Below are 23,987 nucleotides of genomic sequence, written 5' to 3' on the forward strand. Positions count from 1 at the left end.
AAAAAAAAAGGAAAATTCCTTGGCAATATTAAAGGAAGTGGTTAGTGATTTCTAAGCCTGTGTTGACCTCAAAGAAGGTCCTTGTCCAAAATAGTCATTGTTCTGTAATTATGTTATTCTGACAAGAGTTCTTTGATTGTTCTCATTTTAGAAGAGCTAAAATTCAGCTGCAAGTATTGGGAGCCAGATGAGATCCCAATGAGATCGAAAGGGTTATTATCACAAAATATTATTGGACTAATTTTTTGGTGATTTACTGACCTACTGAATTTGATTTATGGTTTATAATGAACTTTACTGAATTTCTTTTATACACTTTTAAACCCTTTGATAATAGTTCATTTCACTTTAGGTATGACTTTTAAACCACATTTAACTTGTTGAAAATTACACAAAATTAATATTAAAGCTCTTTTGCTGTATACTTAACGTAATTTTTAGTGTTCCTTCTTTAAATTGGAACTTATAGGAAAAAAAGACCAAGAATTTGTTAAACTTTGCTTCAGTTTAACAACTTAAAGTAAATTAAATTATTCTAGTAACTAAAAGAATAAACAAGAAGGGATTTATATCTCCTAGGAAAACAGTAATCAATCACTCTACTATATTTCACAAATAAAAACATATGGATTTTTGATGTTTCACTTTATCTTTTACAGTTAATTTGATCATAATTTCCCCAAAATGATCAATAGTAAGAACTTGAGTTCTCACATTTTCTATATACAAATATTATATCCTAGGTACAAACTAGAATTTTTGGAAGCATTTCAGTCTCTACTTTCCTTACAAATATCTTAGGTAGAAATCTAATAATAGAGTATGAATTATATGTTCTCTGTCCTTCCATCCTGTACTCTCACTTACCACTCCATCCCCACCCCTTCTAAGGTTAAATGGGAAAAGTCATCGCTCTAGACACCAATTTTATTCTGCTGGCATTATGCCTGCAATTCCAGGAGCTCTGCTTCTCAGAGATTAATGTGAGCGGGCGGAGCTTCTCCTTGGACATAAGCTATAACAAACTGAAACTCAGTATGTATTTTTCTTTAAAAAGCTTAACTTTTAAATAAAATGTATATGAAAGTTACTTTTCAGTAATTACTATTAGTCACATAAATTTTAAAGAGAAATATAACAGGGGCACCTGGGTGGCTCGGTTAGTTAAATGTCCAACTTCATCTCAGGTCATGATCTCGTGGTTTGTGAGATGGGTTTGTCAAGGTTTGTCAAGGGTTTGTCAAGCCCTGCATCAGGCTCTGTGCTGACAACTCAAAGCCTGGAGCCTGCTTCAGATTCTGTGTCTCCCTCTCTCTCTGCCCCTCCCCCACTCACACTCTGACTCTCTGTCTCTCTGTCTCTCTCTCTGTCTCTCTCTTTCTCTCTCTCTGTCTGAAAAATAAATAAACATTAACAATTGTTTTTAAATAAAGAGAAATATAACAAATAACAAGCCTTAAAGACTTAAACAACTTACTTAAAATGAACTTAAGGAGACTCAAAAATTTTTAACCTAATGAAAGTCTGATTTTCATGTTCTGATGTGAGGAAATCCCTTAAGCTTACTCTATTATCTAGTCCAGGCTCCCTGATTTTAGGGCAATGTGTTATCAGCAGTCCTTAGTTACCTGAATGAATCTTAGTGGAGTAATAAAGGTTCATTATTTCTCCCCAGTAATAAAGAGTTCATCAAATGGTACACCCATTTGATCTCTTTAGTTTCTTTCTGTCCCTTATTATAAGCCCATCCTATTGTGAGTTTTCCGCCTTCTAAATTCTTGAATCTCTTTCAAGATACCTGTAAAATAAAAAAACAGGAAAATGCGAAATCAGGCTGAATGGAGACCTGATGTCATGAATTTGTCTTTGAAGAAGGTGAATGTGTAGATGAGTAAAGGAAGACAGCCAAACCATCATTTGGAAAGAAACAAGAGTGCACAGAGTAGATAGGAAAATAAGGTTGGGGCGGGGGACTTGGGAGGGAGATGTTGCTAATGGCCTTTCTGAATGAGCCTACACTGAATTGAATTTTAGACAAACCATTCAGAATTTTGTACACACATGTGAGATAATGTTAATAATAATATATTAACTTTTTTTAGGTTAGAGATCATGCCTTATACATTTTTCTTTCTTCATGAAATATAGCTTGTCTATGTACAAATGTTTGTTGGTGGGTTATTTAGAGTTTTTCTTTAGCCATAGCATAAACTATGGGCCAATCAAGCAACAAGTATTTATGTAATACATCCCATGTGTCTAGCTTATGCTACATTCTATGGGAGATATAAGACAAATACAAAGTTTATAACCTAATAGAGGGCTCATATTTAATAATTAGAAATAAAGAATAGTGCTAATCAGTGTAATAAAGACTGTAAAATCAATGGCAGTTAAAAGAAGGAGGAAGTGATTCTTGACTCTTGAGCTGAGTCTTGAAAGATGATTTAACTTTTAATAAGAGAAGAAGCAATGCCACTCCAATCTGGGAAGCCACATAAGCAGGGACATAGATTTGAGAAGTGAGTGTGTTGGTAAGCAAAAAGGACTGACATTGGGAGAGCAGAGGGGAAAGGGCAATGGCAGACCTTAGAAGCCAGATGAAGAAACTTGGTCCTAAGTGCAGGCATTAAGAATCATTTATGATGGGCGTTGAGGAGGGCACTTGTTGGGATGAGCGCTGGATGTTGTATATAAGCCAATTTGACAATAAATTATATTTAAAAAGGGCAAAAAAAGAACCATTTATGAAACTTGGTTTAGGAAATCACATAATATTACATTTAAAGAATTGGATTGGAGAAAAAAGTGCCTGAAAGCTGGGGAATCTATAGGCAAGCAAGAATAGCAATCTGGTGCTTAACAGATGAGGTCCCAAGCTAGGTTAGAGAGAACTGGAATGAAAGAAAAGTGTAGGCAAGATAAATTTAGATGAACCATCAAAGCCTGGTGGAAGTTTGAAAGTGTCCAATGAAGGTGTAGGAGGAATCAAACATATTCCAAGATTTCTACACTGGATGGTTGGAAAATGGGTAGTCATTCAGAGACAAATGTACACAAAGGGAAAATAAGTTTTATCAGGAAGTTGGTAAGTATGGTTTCAAATGGTTTGAGTAATGTCCATGTAGTTGGAAACTTGAAATGGAATATAGATAAGAGGGAGAAGTTAATATATTGGAGGAAATATTTAGAGAGCAAGGACTGGTTTTGCTTCCCACTTGCAACTCTGTGCATTACCCAGAATCTGGCACAGGGCCTTAAACATCATATACATTCAATGGTTATTTGTTGGCTGAACAACTTAATCTAGTATAACTCCCTGTTATCATTAATGAAAAAACAAACACACACACATGCAAAAATAATGTCAAAAATAGCTCTCTTAAGACTGTTATCAAAAACAAAAAAGATAAGTGTTGGCAAGGAAGTGGGGAAAAGGGAATATTTGTGCACTGTTGGTGGGAATGTAAATTGCAGCCACTATGGAAAATAGTATAGAGGTTCCTCAGAAAATTAAAAATAGAACCACTCTATGATCCAGCTGTCTGGGTAAATATACAAAATAAATGGAATCAGGATCTTGAAAAGATATCTGCACACCTATGTTCCTTGCAGCATTATTTGCAATAATTAAGACTTGAAAGCAATCTAAAAGTCCATTGATGGATGAATAGATTTTTGAGATGTGTCATATACATACAATTGAATATTATTCAGCCTTAAAAAAAGAAGGAAATCTTGCCATTTAAGACAACATGGATGAACTTGGAAGACATTTTGCTAAGTGAGATAAACCAGACACGGAAAAATACTACATAATCTCCTTTTTATGAGGAATCTAAAATGGTCAGACTCCTAGAAGTCGAGTGTAGAATGGTGGCTACCAGGAGCTTAGAGGAGGGGAAAACAAAGTATTTGTCAAAGGGTACAAAGTTTCAGTTATGCAAGATGAATAAATACTAGAGATTTGCTGTACAACATAGTGCCTGTAGTTAACAATACTGTATTATATACTTAAAAATTGGCTAAGAAGGTAGATCTTAGGTTAAGTGTTCTTATCACAAAATACTAATAATGATAATAACTAAAGAGGGTTGGAGGAAACTTTTGGAGGCTATGGATACGTTTATGCCATAGACTGTGGTGATAGTTTTACAGGTGTATACTTGTCTCCAAACTCATCAAGTTGTATACATTAAGTACGTACAACTTATAATATGTCAACCATACTTCAATAAAGGATTTGTTTTTGTTTTTTGTAAGTGACTTCCACAGGGAAATGTAACTACTCAGGGCCAGAGCTGAAAATAGAACTCCTGTCTCTCCACTCCTAGGCTGGTGCTTTTTTTTTCTTTATTAGAACTATATTAAAAAGTAAGTGCTGATAATAACAATCTTTGCAGTTTTAGACTTTATGTATTAGTATACATGTGAGACTTTGTGAGTGTTTGAATGTATAAGAATGTCAGATAATTTAATTCCACTTTGACATTCCGTGCCTACAATGATCTTATATAAAAGGTGTGAAATACCAGAGTAACAAAAGCAGTGTGGCCAACTGAATTTAAAAGTAAGCAAACTACAAAAATCTAAATGTCCAAACCTTGAAGGATGGCATTGTAGCAGCCTATTGTTCTAAAGGGATCCAGGCATTGGTAATGTGAAATAAATTTTAGAAACATCTTTGGATATTCTGTAAACGTTTATAAAATCAGACAGGGTGCATACTTACTTTAAGAAATGGACTATGGAATAAATGTCATATTTGGGAGAATATGAGTTTTGTTTTTCAGTTTTTCTCCGGAGGTGGGCACCTTCATAAATCATATTTACTACTCAGGTTTTGGAAGCCCATCAACCTCAGATTTTTTAAAAAACCACCCTGACCCATATTACATCTTGGTTGAAGTATGCCTAAAGAAGGAAGACTTGTTGGTGCATTATAAGTGCAGTCTGTGCATGTGAAAGCCTTACTTTAATCCTTGGAAAGAATTAACAGTTAACAGGAAAGGCAGCCTTATGCCCTCTTTACCTTTCAGAAGTTGACCGTGACATGTAATTTACTTCTTTATCTTTGGCTCAGAAAACCACATGTTTTCTCAGTAGCAGAACACATTATATCTCTGATTAAGATCAGCCGTTGTTCATTATGAGATGAACATCCAAGTAATTGCAATGTGGTTCAGAAAAATTCACAAAGAACACAATTAGTTTAATAATTTTCTTTGAAGAGAAGAAACTTAAATGTGCTCCACATTGCACAAGCTTTCCAGATTTAGTGGTAATCACCAGTATGGCAAAGTTTCTGCCAAATGGGAAAATACAAGTTGTTGGCTCTCAGGGCTTTCCACTCTGTGGCTCCTTTGCTTCATTCCTTTTAATATGTGCATCAGCCCTTTTAACTGCTGTTCCAGCAACCACTCAGTGGCTTCAGTGGGGGCTTCAGTGACTTCAGTGGGCCTATCTCTCAAAGTAGGCTTTCATGAAGAAGATCCCTTCCTAGCCAATCCTCCATCCAATATATATCAAAATATGTTGGCTTTGTGTCTTTCCCCTATGATGCCAGGTGAGGTTTACTAAGGAACTCGTGTGATTGATGTTGTTTCTGTTGTATGTGTGTTTTAAGTAAAGCCTATTCAGGCTTGGCATAAAAAGACTTTTCAAAGGTTCTATCACGTTTTCTCTTACAACTTTAATATAATATTTATTTTGCATTGTTTATAATATCTTCTGAAGTTGAATTTTTCTCCTTGCTAAACTTGTCATTTCTTTGGCTCACCCCATTTCTACCCCTCCACCTTTCATGACTGAAAGCACTGCAGATAATGGGTCCACTATATAACTTCATTCTCTAAGATGACCAAACACTCCATTCATTAAAAAAAAAAAAAAAAGCCTGGTGGGTACTTGGCACTCTGATAGTTGCTTTGGCTTGGACATCAAAAAAGAGTTAGGTGAAAGGAGTGTTCATGAAATAATGTAAATATGAGACAACAATCTCTAGAAAACTATCTTTTACAGAGAAAAAAAATAAATATGGAGCAGAGACGTCACAGACCAGCTACTCTTCAAATAAATAAAATAATGATCATAATGACAAGAATGACTGTATGAATAGCAAACATTTCTCAGGTTACTAAATTTTATTACGATTGGACCTTTTTCATGGAGAAGAACAGAGTATAGAGTGAACTTTTAGAAGGAGTGAATGAGAATTAGAATTAGTCATTGTAGAGTGAGTGTAGAGAGAATTATTTCCCACACTTTGATGATCTTCGAGTTGACGAGGTGTTTCTCTAGAGGTCAGTAATGAGATCCAGAACATTCTTTAATTTTAGTCCTCTTACTCTGCACACAGATCATTGCAATGGAAATGCATTTGCCATGAAAAAAGCAAAAATCTAATAGAAATAAAATATCCCGAGCTAAAGCAAACTTGCATTAAAATTTAAAATAACAATATCCATAGTTCATGACACAATGTGCTTTGAGTCTTCACATTTGACCCTGTGGGTTTCAGCAGATATCATTGTTACCATCCTCATTTTCTAGACAGGAAACTGGCACTCTGAGAACGAACTGCCAAAGGTTTTATATAGCAAGTATGTGTCAGGGCCAGGATGCAGAACTACAGCCTTCTGACTTTCAGCCATTTCTGTCCTGTAACAACCAGGGTTCTCTGGAACCTTGACCTGTAGAGATGCCCCCTGTCTCGTGCAAAGGCATCTATGGCATTCTGCCTGTGCAAAATATTCAGCCTGTAAAATGGAGAAGACTTCACAATTAGGACTTCTTGGCCTGTTACATGAGTCATAAATTGCCAGGTCTGCCTTATTCAGATTCTTAGAGCTTTTGATACAGTCTTATTTGTTCACTTCACTTGAGTGCTATTTTGTTTCTGGAACTGTTATAGGCATTAAGGGTATATAAGTGAACAAAATAAGATGACAGTTCCTGCTGTTGTAATTGGGGAAGGAAGGAGCAAAACATAAATCATAAACTTAATAAACAGGTAGGTCAGAATGTGATAAGTATGCAAGAAAAAAAATATAGCAAGATAATGGGAATTGAGAAGGCTGGAGATTCCTGAAATTCCATAAACACTATGCTGATACTTTTCTAGGATCTTGTTATTTTTATACAGCGTGGGAAAAGTGAGACTTAATTTAGGATTAAGTAGTGAATAGAGCTGCAAGCTTGATGTCAGAACAAATAGCTCCTAGGAAAACACACAAACTTGTTTTATATCCTATTCCTGCTAACCCATTCTTCACCCTGCATCCCAGCGTTCACACCCCCTGTCTGAATCCTGGCCTTCTACACAACCACTTTCTGAGCTCTCACTCCTCAGTGCTTGCTTATCCAGAATACACAATAGGACATGTTTCCAGTTGCTATTTCCAGGGATCACCATACTCTAGGAGCTTTCTGTTGCCTCAGACATCAAATATAAACCACAGAGCCTTATCTTTAAAGTCTGCTGCTTACCACTCTCAGCCTCTCTGCTCCGGTTTATGCAGCAGCTTCACACTGTGTTCCAACCACCTGTGCTTCCTCATAACCTTGGTTTTAAAAGCCGTCACTCTTCTGTCTCCACCTTTTTTTCCTGAGCTATCCATGATCTCTCTCCTGTTTTAGAGTTCACAGTAACTTTATTATTAACATGCTGTTCAGAACTCACTTTTCACTGGGACACCTGGGAGGCTCAGTCAGTTATGCGTCCCACTCTTGATTTCTGCTCAGGTCATTATCTCACGGTCTGTGGGGTTTAAGCCCCTGTCAGCCTCTGTGCTGACAGCCTGACATTCTCTGTCTCCATCTCTCTCTGCTCCTCCCCAGCTTGTGCATGCACGCTCTTTCTCTCTGTCAAAAATGAACTTTAAAAAATAAAAAAAATTTTAAAAAGAATTCACTTTTCATCAATTGTCCTAAATTTCCCCCACTTAATGGTACATTTTCTAAACTAGTCAGCACTCCTCTACACACTAATAATTTGCTCTATTTGGATGATGGAATCTTAGAGTTGGAAGTGTCTTTGGAGGCCTGTCCTACAACTACACTAGAAACAACTTTCAGAACATCCCTGACCTTATCTTGGCCTGAGGGGCTGCATGACTGGCCTACGTATGCCCTGACAGTTTAAATCTTCATTACTCTTCACAAGTCCACCACCCTACTACCTCTGTCCCTAAATTTCATGTTTCTACTATTTTCCAAAGAAAGAAGGGAGGAAGGAAGGGAAGAGAGGAAGGAAGCAGGGAGGGAGGGAGGGAGGGAGGAAGGAAGGAAGGAAGGAAGGAAGGAAGGAAGGAAGGAAGGAAGGAAGGAAGGAAGGAAGCAGGGAGGGAGGAAGGAAGGAAGGAAGGAAGGGAGGGACAGGCCCAAGGTTAAAACTTTATCCTCCCTTCCTGTTTCACTTATCTCTTGCTCATAGCAAATCATCTCAAAACTTAATGAGTTAAAACAATAATTTATATTGTTTCTCAAGATTTTGAGGACTGCATAGGTGGGAACTGCATGAGTGCTCATCTGGTACCTCACTTGGGGCTAGAGGGCCCAAGGCGATTTAACTCACATGCCTGGCAGTCCGTGCTGTCAGCTGAAACATTGCTTCTCCTCCATGTTGCCTCTCCTCCTCCTCCATTAGGCTAAACTGGGCTTATTCACAGTGTGTGGTCTTAGATTTCCAAAAAGAGTGAAGTGGAATCTGTAATACATTCTTTAAAATTATTGAAGTATGGTTGACATGTAATGTTACATTAGCTTCAGGTGTACAATGTATTGATTTCACAATTCTATACATTACTCATGCCTTTGGAGTCACAGTGTCTCTATTTCGACTGCCTTCTATTTATCAACTAAGTCCCAGTTCCAACAAGAGGCAAAACAGATTCTGCATTAATGAAGGGCAGTGAAGGACAATGTCACATTGCAAAAGTGAAAAAAATTCCAAGCAATCTACCACAGTTTCAAACCCCTGGATACTGGGCCACCCAGATCCCTGCCTAGGGAATCCATGGCCTTTCCTCATTTCTAAGACAAATTTGTCCTTCTGGATCCACACTTTATACCAGCTCAGGGGATCTCTTTTCTCTTCTGTAATATTGGCCTTTCTCTTGTTACTAGCTTTTTCTCAACATCATTTATCCATATCCAGATGCCTTCCATAATAAATTTAAATCCACCTCAAACCCTTAATGGTTTGCCTGAAAAAAGAAACCCACACACATTGGCATGACCCATCTCCCTCATTTTTAGCAAAACTCTTGAAATGAAGTCTGCTCTACACTCCCATTCTTTATTTTCTTCCCTCTTTGGCTTTTGTGATACCACTGTTTTCTGATTGTCTCTCTCCTTCTCCGGACACTGCTACTAGTTTTCTTCCTTTGCTCATTAAAATCTTAAGTGCTATTTTTTCTCCTTTAGCTCTCTTACTCTGTACTCTCTTAAGGCAATAGCATTTACTCTTAGCACCTGAACCATGCTCATAGAATGCTCACATATATTCCATGTAGTTTCTGAGATAGTCCCCAGCAAGACTGAGCCCAGAAGCCTACAGAAGTAACACATTATCAGTGCACTCTATTGGCCTTTCTTCCTTCCCTCTATCATTTTCCCTATCAACACATTTGTTTGTGCTTTGAATTGACTCCCCTAAATCTACCTGCACCAACATCCTTGTGGAGGGTCTGCTTTTGGGGGAACTCAAACTAAGACAGCTGATAGTCTAAGTATTTGTAGAATTGGTTCTCCTTTCCTCTGCACTTCCTAAATTCAGATCCTCCTTTCTAGTCTGGGTCGAGAAACCCCTACTTTCACTCTCTGAGTCTAATTTGCCCCTTTCCCAAAAATGTGTTCATGACACTGCAAGCAAACAAGCTTCATAAAGCAGTTGATCATATCACATCCCTCTTTAAAGCACTGGTGGTTCCCAACTCTCCCCTTCATATAATAAATCTAAAATTCTTAAACTAGACTATCAGAACATTCCTGATCTAGACTCTATTTAGCTTGACAGTTTTGACTTCTACTCCAGCTACCCTGAGCTATTTGAATTATCAAAGGAGCTGTTTCTCCTTGCTTCTAATACCTTGCTGAAGTTGCACCAAGTTCTGACCTATTGAGTATTATAATAATCCATGTATGGTTTTGCTTCCCCCCTAAGTTTTAAACAATCTAAAAACCATTGTGTTTGATCCATTTCATATCCACAGGGCCTGATGTAAATGCTGGGTGTATAGAATGTTCTTAATAAACATTGATCAATCTATGTAGCCTCAACTTAAATACTTTCCAAATAGTAGGCTCACTACTTTTCTTCAAATTGTTTTAACTCTAAAACTAATTTAATCAATCATGTTATAAAAATCTTTAAAAATTTTGGAGAAAGAACACTAACCATAACGTCCTTAATGTAATTTGGTTTTTGGTGAACTCCTTTTTAACCTATGTTAAAAGGATTTTTTTTTTAAGTTTATTTATTTTGAGAGAGAGAGAGAGAGTGCAAGTGGGGAAGGGGCAGAGAGAGAGGGAGAGAGAGAATCCCAAGCTGACCCCGCACTGTCAGCGTAGAGCCCAATGTGGGGCTCGATCCCACAAACTGTGAGATCATTACCTGAGGCAAAATCAGGAGTCAGATGCTTAACCGATTGAGCCACCCAGGCACCCCTAATCTGTGTTTTACATAGATTGAGTAGTCCTGTCAGCTGAAAAAGACATCATCATCATCATCAACAACCAACATTTAAATAGCATATACTATGAGCTAAATTTTATATACATTAACTCATTCAGATTTTGTGATGGTACTGTGAGGTAGGTACTCTTGTTATTTCTATTTTACAGATGAAGAAACTAAGATAAGTGATTTGTCCTAAATCATACAACTAAGTAAATGACAAAAACATGATTTGAATTTGTGAAGTCTGGCTCCAAAATTCATGCTATATTTAATGGAGAGGATTAAGTTATTTGGTATATGGAAAGCACTTAGAACAATATCTGGCATAAGGTATAAATTTAATAAATGCTAGCTATAATTATCATTGCTATTATGATGAATATATTGAATATAATTTGGTATCTTTCACTTTGAATTGTCATAGTTTTTCACTAAATTAGGTAGATTTTTACTTTGAATTGGGTCATAAATATTTTTAATACTACCATGCAATCTTATTAGCTGTTGTGTTTTATGACTGAAATATTGTATAGAATGTCTCTGCAATAATTAGTTCTTGCTGTTGACCATATTTCTTTTAATCTTTCATATTATATATAACACTACGAGCATTATTTTTATGCATTAGCCTTTTTTCCCTTAATTTAGGCCATTTTTTAAGGATAGATTTCCAGAAGTAATAATTATGCATTAAAAGGTTTAAACATTTTTATGGTTATTTATGCATATAAAGAATGGCTTTACAAAGGCATTACAATAACTATGTTTTAGGGAGTCTGTTCAATAATTTAGTATTTGCAATTGTTATAAAACACTTCTATTCGTACTAGCTTTACCCAAAGGATTTACACAAAATAAGCCCCATCCCTTTCAATATGACAGAGTTTCAAATATTTATATATTTTAAAAAATATATTCCCTAAGTACCTACACTTAGTTGACAGAACCTCTCGACTCTCCTTCAGATATTTTTTTTTGTATAGTAAACATCCCCAACTTTCCCTCAAGCATCTCTGGTCTGACAAAATTACCAGGCTCTTAACCATCTGAGTCATAGTCTCCTAAATACATTCCATTGTGCCTATGTCCCTCTTAATTTGGAGATTACAGACATGGTCTGACAGTGCAGAGCACAGAAGGGTGATCACTTTCCTTGACCAGGGCATCTATTTCCAGCAATGCAGCCTAAGGTCACATTAGCATTTTTGGGTACTGAAATACACGGTTGGCTCATGCTTACTTCCTATCAACAAATCCCCCATGTGTTTTTTACATGAATTCCTATTAAATCACATTGCCCACATCCTGTATTGATGTAGTTAAGTGAAGTTATTTACATAGGTTCTTACTAAACTTTAACTAGTTTATTAAGTTTCTTGTTCCAGAATGTTCTGACACTTCTGATTGTCCAAACAGGTATATTGATTTCCTTGACGCATACCTTTATGCTTTCTATATCTTCACAAAAGTCATAAATAAAGATATATGCTAAGACAATCCCAAGTACAGTCTTATGTACATAATTAACGTCCTTTGGTTTGCAGTGATCAGCATCTTTGTATATAGCTTTTCAGCCAGCAGCGAATCAGCAGCTGTGAATCCACCCAAGTGCCTTAACACTCAACTACATTCATTCATCCTATTCCTGAAGATATCATAGGAGACCTTGTTAAATGGCTTCCTAGGACTAAAATAAATCATGATTATATTTTTTCATTAATTATTATTAAATTGATTTTATAATTCTGTCTGAAAAAACAGTAAGTGATTTTAACCTGGGGTCTCATAACTATCCTTATTTTTTAAGTGCTTACAAATTAGTACATACTAATATTAAATCTTATGATAATCAAATATTTAATTTGCCTGTGAAATTCTCAGTTCTTCCTAGGAAAAAGTCATTTATGCTACCATGTGTGTTTTATAAACTAATATAGCAGCAGACTTAACCAACAAGTATTGTTTCAGCCCCCAAATAAAAAATATAATAAAGTGATATATAATACAATAAATAAAATATTCTGAGATCTCTCTTCTATGTATTTTATGATTTTTTAATTCACATCATCTGCAATTTGGGGAAGAAACTCAGCTTATTTTCAATAACATTGCATTACTAACATAGGGTAACTATAATTATGTCTATGAGAACTACTGTCATTGTCTTAGAACTAGTCATGAAATAACTAAAATAAATGTTTCTCTTTGTTCAAAAATGCTAACTGAGTTATTTAACTTCCAGGGTGCTTATTGGCTCTCCTTTAGTTGGTCAACCCAAGAACAGAACTGGAGATGTCTATAAGTGTCCAGTTGGGAGAAGCAAACCATTACCTTGCGTAAAGTTGGATCTGCCTGGTATGTAAAGACTTTACATTAAAGTCTGATCCTAAATTATACTCAGTAGTTGCATGAAAAATAATTTTAACTCAATAAAATATGAGAAGAATCTATAAATGTTCTTCAATTCTTATCATTAAAATTCACATAAAATGACATTTTGATTCCAAACTTTAGAAATAAAAGAACTTTCCGAAAACCTGGCCCATTACATTGCTCCCACAAAATTTAATTGTTTGTTTGTTTGTTTGTTTGTTTGTTTGTTTGTTTGTTTTAAAGAAAATAGCAGGGGCATTTGGGTGGCTCAGTTGGTGAAGTGTTCGACTTTGGTTTAGGTCATGATCTCATGGCTCGTGAGTTTGAGCCCCGCGTTGGGCTCTGTGGTGACAGCTCAGAGCCTGGAGCCTGCTTCAGATTCTGTGTCTCCCTCTCTCTCTCTTCCTCTCTTTCTCTCTCTCTCTCTCTCTCAAAAATAAATAAACATTAAAAAAATTTTTTTAATAAAATAGCAGAGAAGGAATTGTAGTACATGAATTCTTTTAAAGAGAATAGCACAAGGTAAATTTATGTAGAAATGGATATATTTGATAGAAATATCACTATAATTAGAACATAACTAGAAAATTCCTACTAGAATTATCCAAGACTTACAATTCAGTGTTCTATACAGTATTAAATGTATTAAAATAACACATACTTTAACGGCTTATTTAAAATATTCTATTTTTCAGTTCTCTTTTTTCAATTTCCTGTTTATTGTGAACATTTTTCCTTTACATTTATGAACATAGTTATAATAGCTGCTTCAATATCCTTGCCTGATAATTACAACATGTGGAATATCTCAACATCGCTTTCCATTTATTACCTTTCTCTTGAGATTGAGTCACATTTCCTTTTTTTTCTTATGTTTAGTAATTTTGGATTATGTCCTGGATTATACTTTTGAGCTATAAGTGTAGAGGTTCTAGATCTGTTATTTGCCTTTGAATAGTCTTAACTTTTTGTTTTAGCAGACAGTTTACTTGGCTGAACTCAATTTCTGAACTGCAGTGGGAAGCAGTTAAAATCTCCATTCAGTTCTTCTTATTGTAGCTGAGCTGTTTGAAGTTTACTCTGCATATATATATACATTTCAAGTGCTTCAGATATTTGGACAGAGCATATGTGTGTATGTTAGAACTCTCTTTTTGTGTCTCTACTTTCCAAGATATACCCCTTCACTTTACAGCTTCTGTCATTACCCTAATCTCTGTCCTCTGTTTATTCAAAACAGTAAGACTTTGACTACTATTTGAGGTTTAGCCATAGCTAGGACCTTCCCTTGGGGGAAAGCAAGCACATAAACAGGAAACTCAGCCAGTGCTAATCTCTTCTTACAAGTATAGACTTCCCTCCAGTTTCTGTCTGCTTTTGGTTGCTTTCTAGTGCCTTCAGATGGTTGTTTCTTTTTTCTTTTTTTTTTCCTTTTCCTAGAGTTATTTGCAAAAGACTTGTTCTAATAGGAGCTACTCCTTCATTACCAAAAACTATAATGGAGTTTTAACATTAGCATGGAGATTTTAGCTACATCGACAACAGTGGAGACATTTCTGCTGTGGTCCCTAACATCCCAATGTCCCAGCTCATCCTGGATCAACTCTAGTATAAAAAACTCTAATACAGATTATTCAAGACCAGTGTAGATAATGGTCCAGTTCCAAGTGCTTTCAAGGCAAACCAGACTAAACTCTAGGACAAAGACCCATATACTCACATTAGGAAGACAGTGTGACCATTCAGGAATCTCTGCTTCCATTCCTCACTCTGCATCTATAATGGTCTTAAGGTAGGAAAAACTTTTGGGCGTGAAGAGTGAGGTAAATCTTTCTTGAACCTGAGTTTTGCCACTTTCAAATATTTCAGCACTCTGCTAAGCAGGGTTTAGAAAATTTTGATTTTCCTGCCCAGTCTTTTTTCACTATGAATAAGTGGAACTTCCTGCCACTTTTGCCAGGTTGGCCTGCTTCAAGACCCAACATTCCCATCTGGAATGACAAATGGCATCCCTTCATTGTTTCTTTTACCCGAACTTCCTGACCACTACTCCTTCTTGCTCTAGTTTTCTTTGTAAACTTCATGATGTCCCCATGATGGTGAAATCGATGTTCAAAATATATATTGGTGGGGTTTTTTTTCTGCTCTACTACCCATTTTCCCTCTTCTTGTCAGAAGTGATGCTATATCATTGGCCATCTATAACATACAGATATAGCATGCAAGGTAAGTGTTTAAGTTTCCTTTATATATCTACAATACTATGAGGTTAAGTATTCTATTTGTTTTAATTAGCAAAAATGTGTGAAAGGCTGTCCCACATTTTCTCATTGCCCCCACTAGCTCTGCATTCTTTTACAGTTCAGCAGAAGTATTTGAGACAGTTATCCAGACAACATTTCTGGGACATAAGCCAGGTTTTCAGCCTTAGCTTGTTCATTATATTCCTTAATAATACTTTGAAGACTATTTAGTTGAATCAAAAGAAAAATGTGCCATGATATGAACAAAGCAAATAGAATGTCCTAACGAGAAGGCACTTAATTTTACTTTGTTTTCCACCCTCATAAAAGTTCGTTTCTATTTTTAGTTAATACATCAATTCCCAATGTCACGGAAGTAAAGGAGAACATGACGTTTGGATCAACTTTAGTCACCAACCCAAATGGAGGGTTTCTGGTAAGAAAGCAAGGAGTTAGTTAAGGAGCCAAGAATGCCATCATTGTAAGTCTTTATAAAATTTGTTATATAATTTTTAATCTTATGGTTTTAATTTTTTAAAAGGCATGTGGGCCCTTGTATGCCTATAGATGTGGACATTTACATTACACAACTGGAATCTGTTCTGATGTTAGCTCCACATTTCAAGTCGTGAACTCCATTGCTCCTGTACAAGGTACAGATTTTATGTGATGTTCTTACATGTTTGAAAAGTGTAAGCAGTGAATGAGACATATATATACACAGGAGCATACCAAAAAGCTTGAAGTATTTTCTCAGCTACCAGCATTACCAATTTAGGTAAATTTTTGCTTTGCCAATATATAACCAAACCCCACTGCTATTTTTGGACTTGATATTAGTGTAAATAACCTTTAACAAAGTCTTGTTTAAACATCATAGCTAAAGCTGTCACATTGTTTTTATTTAAAGAATGAGTCTCTTTGAAGAAAGTAATCTCACTTGAAATACACACAGAATGAGAACAGTTACATAAATTCATACTGAGAAAACTTCCAAAGATAATTCATACAATGTTAATTACAATTCAGTAGAGATGTTTTACTTGATAAGAATCCCAAACCCATTGCTATTGAATGTAATGGTATTTATCAACTTTGTTTTTGTAAAACTACTTCTTTCTGATTATAGAAGCGATGTGTCCACCATGTAGACTACCAGCTTATCTTTTTTTTAAATGAGCCTATTTCAGCCATGAAAACACTTCATACACTTTCATACTATCTAAAAAGATAAACTCGAAATTTGCACAGTTGACTCCTTTTATTGCAGAATGCAGCACTCAACTGGACATAGTCATCGTGCTGGATGGCTCCAACAGTATTTATCCCTGGGAGAGTGTTACAGCTTTTTTAAATGACCTTCTTGAAAGAATGGATATTGGTCCTAAACAGACACAGGTATGTGACTACGCATTTTGATTTCTGTTGTTCTAAAGATAAAAATGCATAGATTTTTAATAAAACAAAATATTCTGAACATAAATTAATCAATAAAGCTAATATTCAGGATGAATTTTATATTCCATATCCCTGTCTTTTCCTCCTGATGAAAGGGACATTACTGGAAGACCCTGTTATTTTCTAAACAGAAAATATAATGAAAGCTGCCATTTCTGATGCTCTTGAAAAATATCCCCTATAAATCATAATTGAATTCTTACTTATAAAGTAAGTGTGTAACCAGCTTCGGTAATATCAGAACAGGGTTTCAGAATTTGTGGAAACTAATCTGACATCCCAAAGAACACATCACATTAAATCCCCTCTCTTATATTATACAAGTAAATTAGTAAGTGATCACAGGATATCGCTTAAAGACCATTTTTTTCTCATCTTTAATACTTTCTTAAGCAAAATCCAAGTGCTCGATGCTTTAGCTACATTAAGCTGGATTTTTTTTTCTCCCCATGAGTATCTGTTTCTGAACACATTCCCTTTATTGCCATTAAATGAAGTGAAGCTTCTCACATGGTTTAGACACTGAGTTTGGGTTTTAGACACTGAGTTCGGGCTTAATTAATCTAATGCTGATTAAACTTATACAGCCATATGGCTTAAAATACAGAGAAGACAGTGGATAACAGGCAAATTAAATGTCAGAGTGAGGTCAGTGCCTTGAGAACAGGAATTAGCACTGGAGTCAGAGTCAAATGGTTGTTTCATGGTTTGGGGACTGCAGGAGAGCAAAGAAGATGTTAGATCTGCACCTGCAGACCAGTGTCTTTCCTTTTCTCTCTGAAGCTCTACTTTGGAGAAATTTTTGAGGCACTGAAAAAGTGGTCTGACTGCATTGTTTACCACACCCACACCTGGTACAGGACATGACTACACACACACACACACACACATATATGATATGCTTGTATATTTATATATATATATATATATATATATATATATATATATATATGCCTATAAATGTATGTATAGATAGATACACACACACACACACACACACACACACACACACACACACATTTACAAAATGAATTTCCCCAAAAGGATGGTAGTTAAAAATTGCAAAGTAGATGCAAACCTCAAAGTGAAATGTCATATGGCTGTGTTCCAAGGCTGAATAGGTGAGAGCTAGGTGAGGAGTAAGGCTTTGTATATCCTTCTGGACAATAAAGAACATATTGAAATCAGTATAAAATTATTTGAAAAATAGACTTTTATGCATCACAAAAGGTAAATTTTCCTGGATGCAAGTTTCTCATCTGCAATTAGTCTTCCCAAGTGAATTACCAGAAGTTTGGTGTCTCTTCTTGATACAGGGCATAAGGCAACCTGCATCCTTTTAAAGACCATTTGAGGGGTGCCTGAATGGCTCAGTTGGTTAGGCATCTGACTCCTGATCATGTCATGATCAGAGTCAAGCTCAGGTCATGATCTCATGGCTTTGTGGGTTTAAGCTCCCCATCAGGCTCTATGCGGCCCTGCAGAGCCTGCTTGGGATTCTCTTTATTGTCTCTCTGCCCCTCCCCAACTTGCACTGTCTCTGTCTCTCTCAAAATAAATAAATAAACTTAAAAAAAAAAAAGACCATTCTAGAATTGTGACTTGCTCTTCCATCTGGTACATGTTTCACATGGACCCTTTTTTTGCCCCCTGCTGAGGACCTCTCCCTTCCTCTTTTGCCCTCTTCCCCAATCCTTTCTCTCCTTGGTAAATAGAGTTTCATAGGGCTATAAAATTAAAGCTGGATGGAATTGTAGAGGACTTTTAGCCCCAAATCTCAATTTATGGAGGAGATAGGAGAGGCTAAGTAACTTGTTAAATAAAGTAAGTTGCTTGTTGATGACAGATCAGAAACCATAGCTTTCCAGCTGCAGTTCAGCTGTTTGGAGAAGTTTCAGGGCTGGTCCAGTCTGATGTCCCTAAATAGTAGGTCTCTGGTCCTTTTTATCTCATCATGGTTGCCCATAGCTTCCTTGGCCAGACCCCTTGGCACTCTGTCCTCTGCACTGACATACCTGTGACCAGATGGCTGGATCACAGCTCTCCCCTCTTTTACTGCCTTTCCCCATAATGTCCAATCTTCCCTTCCACCTGTTTTGTCCACCCCATTCTACTTCCTTATCCAAGCCTTTCTTTCCAAAGCTAAGAATAGTCTTGGAATATTTTCTTGTTATTTCTAATATTTTTAGTCATCTGGAAATTTTATTTTACTTTTAAATGAATTTGTCTATTTCAATGTAAAAAAAAGTTTATTTATTTGTAGCTATCTGTGGACATTAGTGCAGCAGTGACATGTTTGGAGTTACTCTACAACTCCAGGAAGGAAATCTACAAGGCTATCTTACAAAAATAATCACTGCCTCAGTGGGGTTCTGTGCCCATGACTCAGTTTTATAAAGAACTCAGTTTTGTAAACAATCAATTGTTTATATGCTCAACCTGTTCTGCTATAGTTTTGATGTTTCTGTCTACTAGAACTGTAATTAAGTTTCTATTTCTGTAGTGAAAGTCCTAATAGAGGAGCTATTCTGCCAGCCACCAGTGCAATTCTAGCCTGCCAGGGTTGTATACCTTTCTTGGCGGCGGGGGGAGAACAATCACTTTATTCAGAGGAATGGGGGCCAGCCCTTAGAGTTCAGATGCTACCAGACTATGGGAGGGAAACGAACATACTCTGAGGCAGAAGAGTCGGGTTACTTGTTTCCAGGACCTGATTCCACAAAGGGCAAGATTTCAAAATGCAACCCTGTGCATTGAGTCATTTGTAGTATCCACTGACTTCACCCAGGGAAACCTGCTTCCTAAAGAGAGAGGAGCTGCTTAAATGGCTGAATTTTTATGTCACATTTTGCTTGTATCATTCATTGTGGAGTTTAGCCATACTCCTTCATTCATTTATTCAAGTATGTTTCCTGAGGGTTTACAATGTACTCGGCCTTGTGCTGGGGCTTGGATAATCATAGAGACAAGATAGACACAGCCACTGCCCTCATAGAGCTTCTGTTGTAATGCAGTGTTTCTCCAAAAGAGGCTTATAGAACTTCTCTTCCCAAATCCCTGAGGTGCTTGGGCTGTACCCCAGATTTCAGAATCAGTCTCTCAGAGTGGGGCTATAGAGTCTGCATTTTAAGTAAGCAACCTACATGATTCTTAAACACATTAAAGTTTGAGAAACACAGGACTAATGCATTATTATATATTGATGTGTGTGTGTGTTTCTGCTGCATCTCTAGATACAGACTTTATATCATCTTTTAATTCTTGTCATTGGCCAGACAGTGCTTTGCTGTGACAGAGTGGGTTCTTAATGAGACCCTGTTGAATAAGTGTGTATATCATAATTAATGATTTAAAAATTTTTTTTCTGATAGGTGAACATTTAATGAGACTTTTTTTTCTATAACTGGCATTTTAATTTTCTATTAAATACTTTTATATTTGGGCTTTAGTGTTTACACTTTAGTATTTTCTAATCTTTTTCTATTTTGACTTAAGTTGTGTTAATGACTAGTTTCATAAGTTATTCTCTAAGTGAAGGGGATTGAAAAGGACATATTTACTACTAAGCCATCACTTTTGCTGAAGTGGTGAAAAGGGTCTTAACACCTTTAAATTCCCTTTAAAGTTTGATCTTCCTTTAGTGGATTCAGAAAAGAAATCTGTTCATATAAATTTTGGAAAAATATTTACTTTTGGAAAAATACTCTTCAAAGAAATGTGTACTGAAAAGCATGGTTATCATTCATGTGGTCTTATAGTAATTCTCTCCAAAAACACAATTTATTTTAACAACCATTTTCCTCCCTGACTGACTATAATATAATTTAAATAGGTTTTGTGTATGTGTGTGTGTGTGGGGGGGGGGTGGGTGTGTGTGTGTTGGGGGGGGGTGTATGTCTTTTGTTTTTGTTTGTTTTCAATTACAACAACCAATTCTGCCCTAAGATTGGCAGAATCTGCTTCTGGATTTTTTTCTCCCCGTAACTTATCCTCCCTACCTCCATTCCCGAAAGGGAAAGATGTAAAAACAAACTGTGAGGGAGAATACCCAGAAGGAGCTGCCAAGATAGAAAGCTAAGAGATGGATGGAGGACTCTTCACCCATATCAAGGGTATAAAGGAATTCAGAATGGAGTTAAGAGGATTTCTGAAGAAGATTTCTCTGCAAGCAGGGCCTAGTGAGAAAGGCTTCAGTGGGTTCACACAATGAGCTTGATGTGTTTTCTAAAGTTGGGACACACAGTTGACTAGTGCTTCACTCCTGCCTGAAATACCTAAAGGGCAAGATAGCAGCTGTCTAGCTGCTGACAGGCAAGTCAGATGAGAGGTAGCTGCAGTCAGATTTCCCTGCAGTCCCAAGGTCTGTCATTACAAAGAATGTGTATATTCATGGATCATCACGGAGTCATGTTAGGTCCTGCCCTCAGACTCTTCTGGAGGTGAGCAGAGACTTCTGCACAAAAAAGCGGAAGATATCCCTGATGAGGGCAGTAGTGACATGTATTCACTCAGACAAGGAAGTAGGTGAAGAGAAATCTGCAGAGAACCCACAAGAAAGTTGTTAGCACCTGGTAGCACCTGATCTATCTCAGGATAGCACCGGTCAAGTAAAAATTCCTATACCCTGTATTTATCTCCTTTACCCCTGTCCCCGGAGAGGTCAGAGACTACAGTTAACAATCTAAGGGGAGATGAGTAAAGAAACAAAGAAAAAAACAGCCACCTGTGCCGCTTTCTCAGCTACATGCTTCTCATCTCCTATAAGGCTTAGTGAGGGGAGAAGACGTACTATGAATCAACTTTGATATTTTGTCTCCTAGAGTGTGTTTTAATCTAGGTTGAACCATATGAAATTGTTGCTATTCGATCATTTTTGACCTACAAATACAGCAATTTCATGTGGTATGACCTACATTAAATTACAATTGACTCGGGGTGCCTCGGTGGCTCAGTCGGTTGAGTTTCCAGCTTCGGTTCAGGTCATGATCTCATGGCTCGTGATTTCGAGCCCCATGTTGGGCTCTGTGCTGCCAGCACAGAGCCTGCAGCTTCCTTTGGATTCTGTGTCTCCCTCTCTTTCTGCCTTTCCCCTGCTCACTCTCTCTCTCTAGCTCCCAAAAATAAATAAACATTAAAAATTTTTTAAAAAATACAGTTGACTCTAGGATAATGTGAAGGTTAGGGGCACTGACTTGCTGTGCAGTCAAAAATCTGCATATAACTTTGACTCCCCCAGAACTTAACTACTAATAGCCTACTGTTGACTGAAAGCCCTGCCAATAACATAGCAGTGGATTAACACATATTGTATGTTTTATGTATTATATGCCATATTCTACAATAAAGTAAGCTAGAGAAAAGAAAGTGCTATTATGAAAATCATAAAGAAGGGGCGCCTGGGTGGCTCAGTCAGCTAAGCTTCTGACTGTTGATTTTGGCTCAGGTGATGATCTTACTATTAGGGAGATCTAGCCACATTGGGCTTTGTGCTGACAGCTTAGAGCCTACTTGGGATCCTCTGTATTCCCTCTCTCTCTGCCCCTCCCCCATTCACTGTCTTGCTCTCTCTCTATTTCTCTCTCTGTCTCAAAAATAAATAAACTTTTAAAAAAGAAAATCATAAAGAGAGAATACATTTACAGTACTACACTGTATTTACCCAAAAAATTCATGTATAAGTGGACCCGCACAGTTCAAACCCGTGTTGTTCAAGGATCAATTATATAGGTCTTTTCTTTTTTAATAGATATTTTAAAACTATTAAGACACTTATCTTTCTATCCAGGGAGAATAGAAGAACTTCACTCTAAATAAATTTTAAAAGGATCACGAGCCAAGAAAAAAATCACGTCATTCTGACTACACCTCATGAATTCTTGTGTACTGTATTGATTATGGCTATACACTTAGTACAACAGGTAAAGATAAAATATGATGGCCTATTGTCTGCATTCATAGATTTGTCATTTAGTAATTGCATGTATTGAAAGATAGTTGCAAAGAAATGAAAGGAATTGTCAACTCCACAAAGGAAAAAAAAAAAAACAAACAGAGAGGAAGGGAGAAAGAAGGAAAACTTAAACTTGAGCGTTGAAGTTTCCACATGACAATCAGTGTACATTAAGGGACGCAGCATAAGTGACAAAAATATCAACTCCAAATAGCTACTCAAAGTTTTGTACAGGTTTCTGTGTGGTCCCACTAAGACTTTTCTAACATAGTGAAGGAATTTTTGTCAACCAATTTTTTTACCCAAGACAGAGTAAAGGCTATAAAATTGCCTTTTAAAAAAAAAACACCTATAAAAACAAACCTGAAACACTCTGAGCTTGCCATAAAAGATACGATGGTATAAACATTGTGGAGGTCTTATCGATCCTCAATACCTAAACATAACACTGCTTTTAATAATAAATGAGAATGATATAAATATGCCAAATACGAGTGCATTACCCTAAATAAAACCAGTAAATTGTGAGGCTTGATATAAAAGTGAAATATACTAATGGAACAATGTCTAGATTGTTGCTATCAAAAGAACAGCATAGCATTAAACCAGGCAAAATGAAAGAGAGAGATTAATTAAATTTTAGGAATATTATTTATCTTTCTTTTTACTGCACATTTTATGGCCATTTCCCCTGAAGCCTTATTCGTTGTTTTGAAGTCTGAATAGAAGCCTGAAGGCACCTTGCAGCTGAATCCTTGTCAGTCAGGCTATAGTATCTGACAGCGGTACTGTGAATAAGGTGAATCTTCTCTTCACTAGCCACCCAATCTGCATTCTCCCCTACCTCCATCCCTGAGCTATCTTTCCAAGGTAAAATTCAGATCATAGCATTTCCCTGGGCAAAAATCTCCTGTCTTTGCCTGCTGAGTAATATCCAAGCTCCCCAGTGGATTGGAAAGCATCTGTCACCTGGCGCCACTCATTCCCACTGCCACCTGCCTCCCTGGTGCCTTCTCGCCTCTCTTCTGGCTCTGCAGCCACTCCTCCCCTCGCTTTCCCTGAACACATCACCAGTGTCCACAGGAGCCCCTCCCCAGAGTGCCCTTCTCTACCCCAAGCCCTAGGTGCTAGGTGACTTAGTTCCAGTGTCACTGTCTCTGTCACGTTCCATGATCTTTCCACCCCTCTTACCACAAACAATTCCCTCCCCTCTGTCCCCATAAGTTCTACTCACCCTTCACTTACAGCTCTCATCACTCAGTAGCACTATCTTTTCCTTCTG

At 36.9% G+C, this 23,987-nt stretch overlaps 1 protein-coding gene across 2 annotated transcripts in view; it reads left to right on the plus strand.

Annotated features, from left to right (window-relative positions):
- The window catches only part of ITGA1 (integrin subunit alpha 1), a 170,037-nt gene that overhangs the window by 58,220 nt on the left and 87,830 nt on the right, over positions 1 to 23,987 (plus strand). For both annotated transcript variants that reach the window (XM_058719426.1, XM_058719436.1), the window contains exons 3-6: positions 12,924 to 13,036; positions 15,645 to 15,733; positions 15,839 to 15,950; positions 16,568 to 16,695. In XM_058719426.1, the coding sequence (XP_058575409.1) occupies positions 12,924 to 13,036; positions 15,645 to 15,733; positions 15,839 to 15,950; positions 16,568 to 16,695 (442 nt within the window). The remainder of the gene's footprint in view (positions 1 to 12,923; positions 13,037 to 15,644; positions 15,734 to 15,838; positions 15,951 to 16,567; positions 16,696 to 23,987) is intronic.

Source organism: Neofelis nebulosa, chromosome 1, assembly GCF_028018385.1.
Source record: "Neofelis nebulosa isolate mNeoNeb1 chromosome 1, mNeoNeb1.pri, whole genome shotgun sequence".
Taxonomy (NCBI): Eukaryota; Metazoa; Chordata; class Mammalia; order Carnivora; family Felidae; genus Neofelis; species Neofelis nebulosa.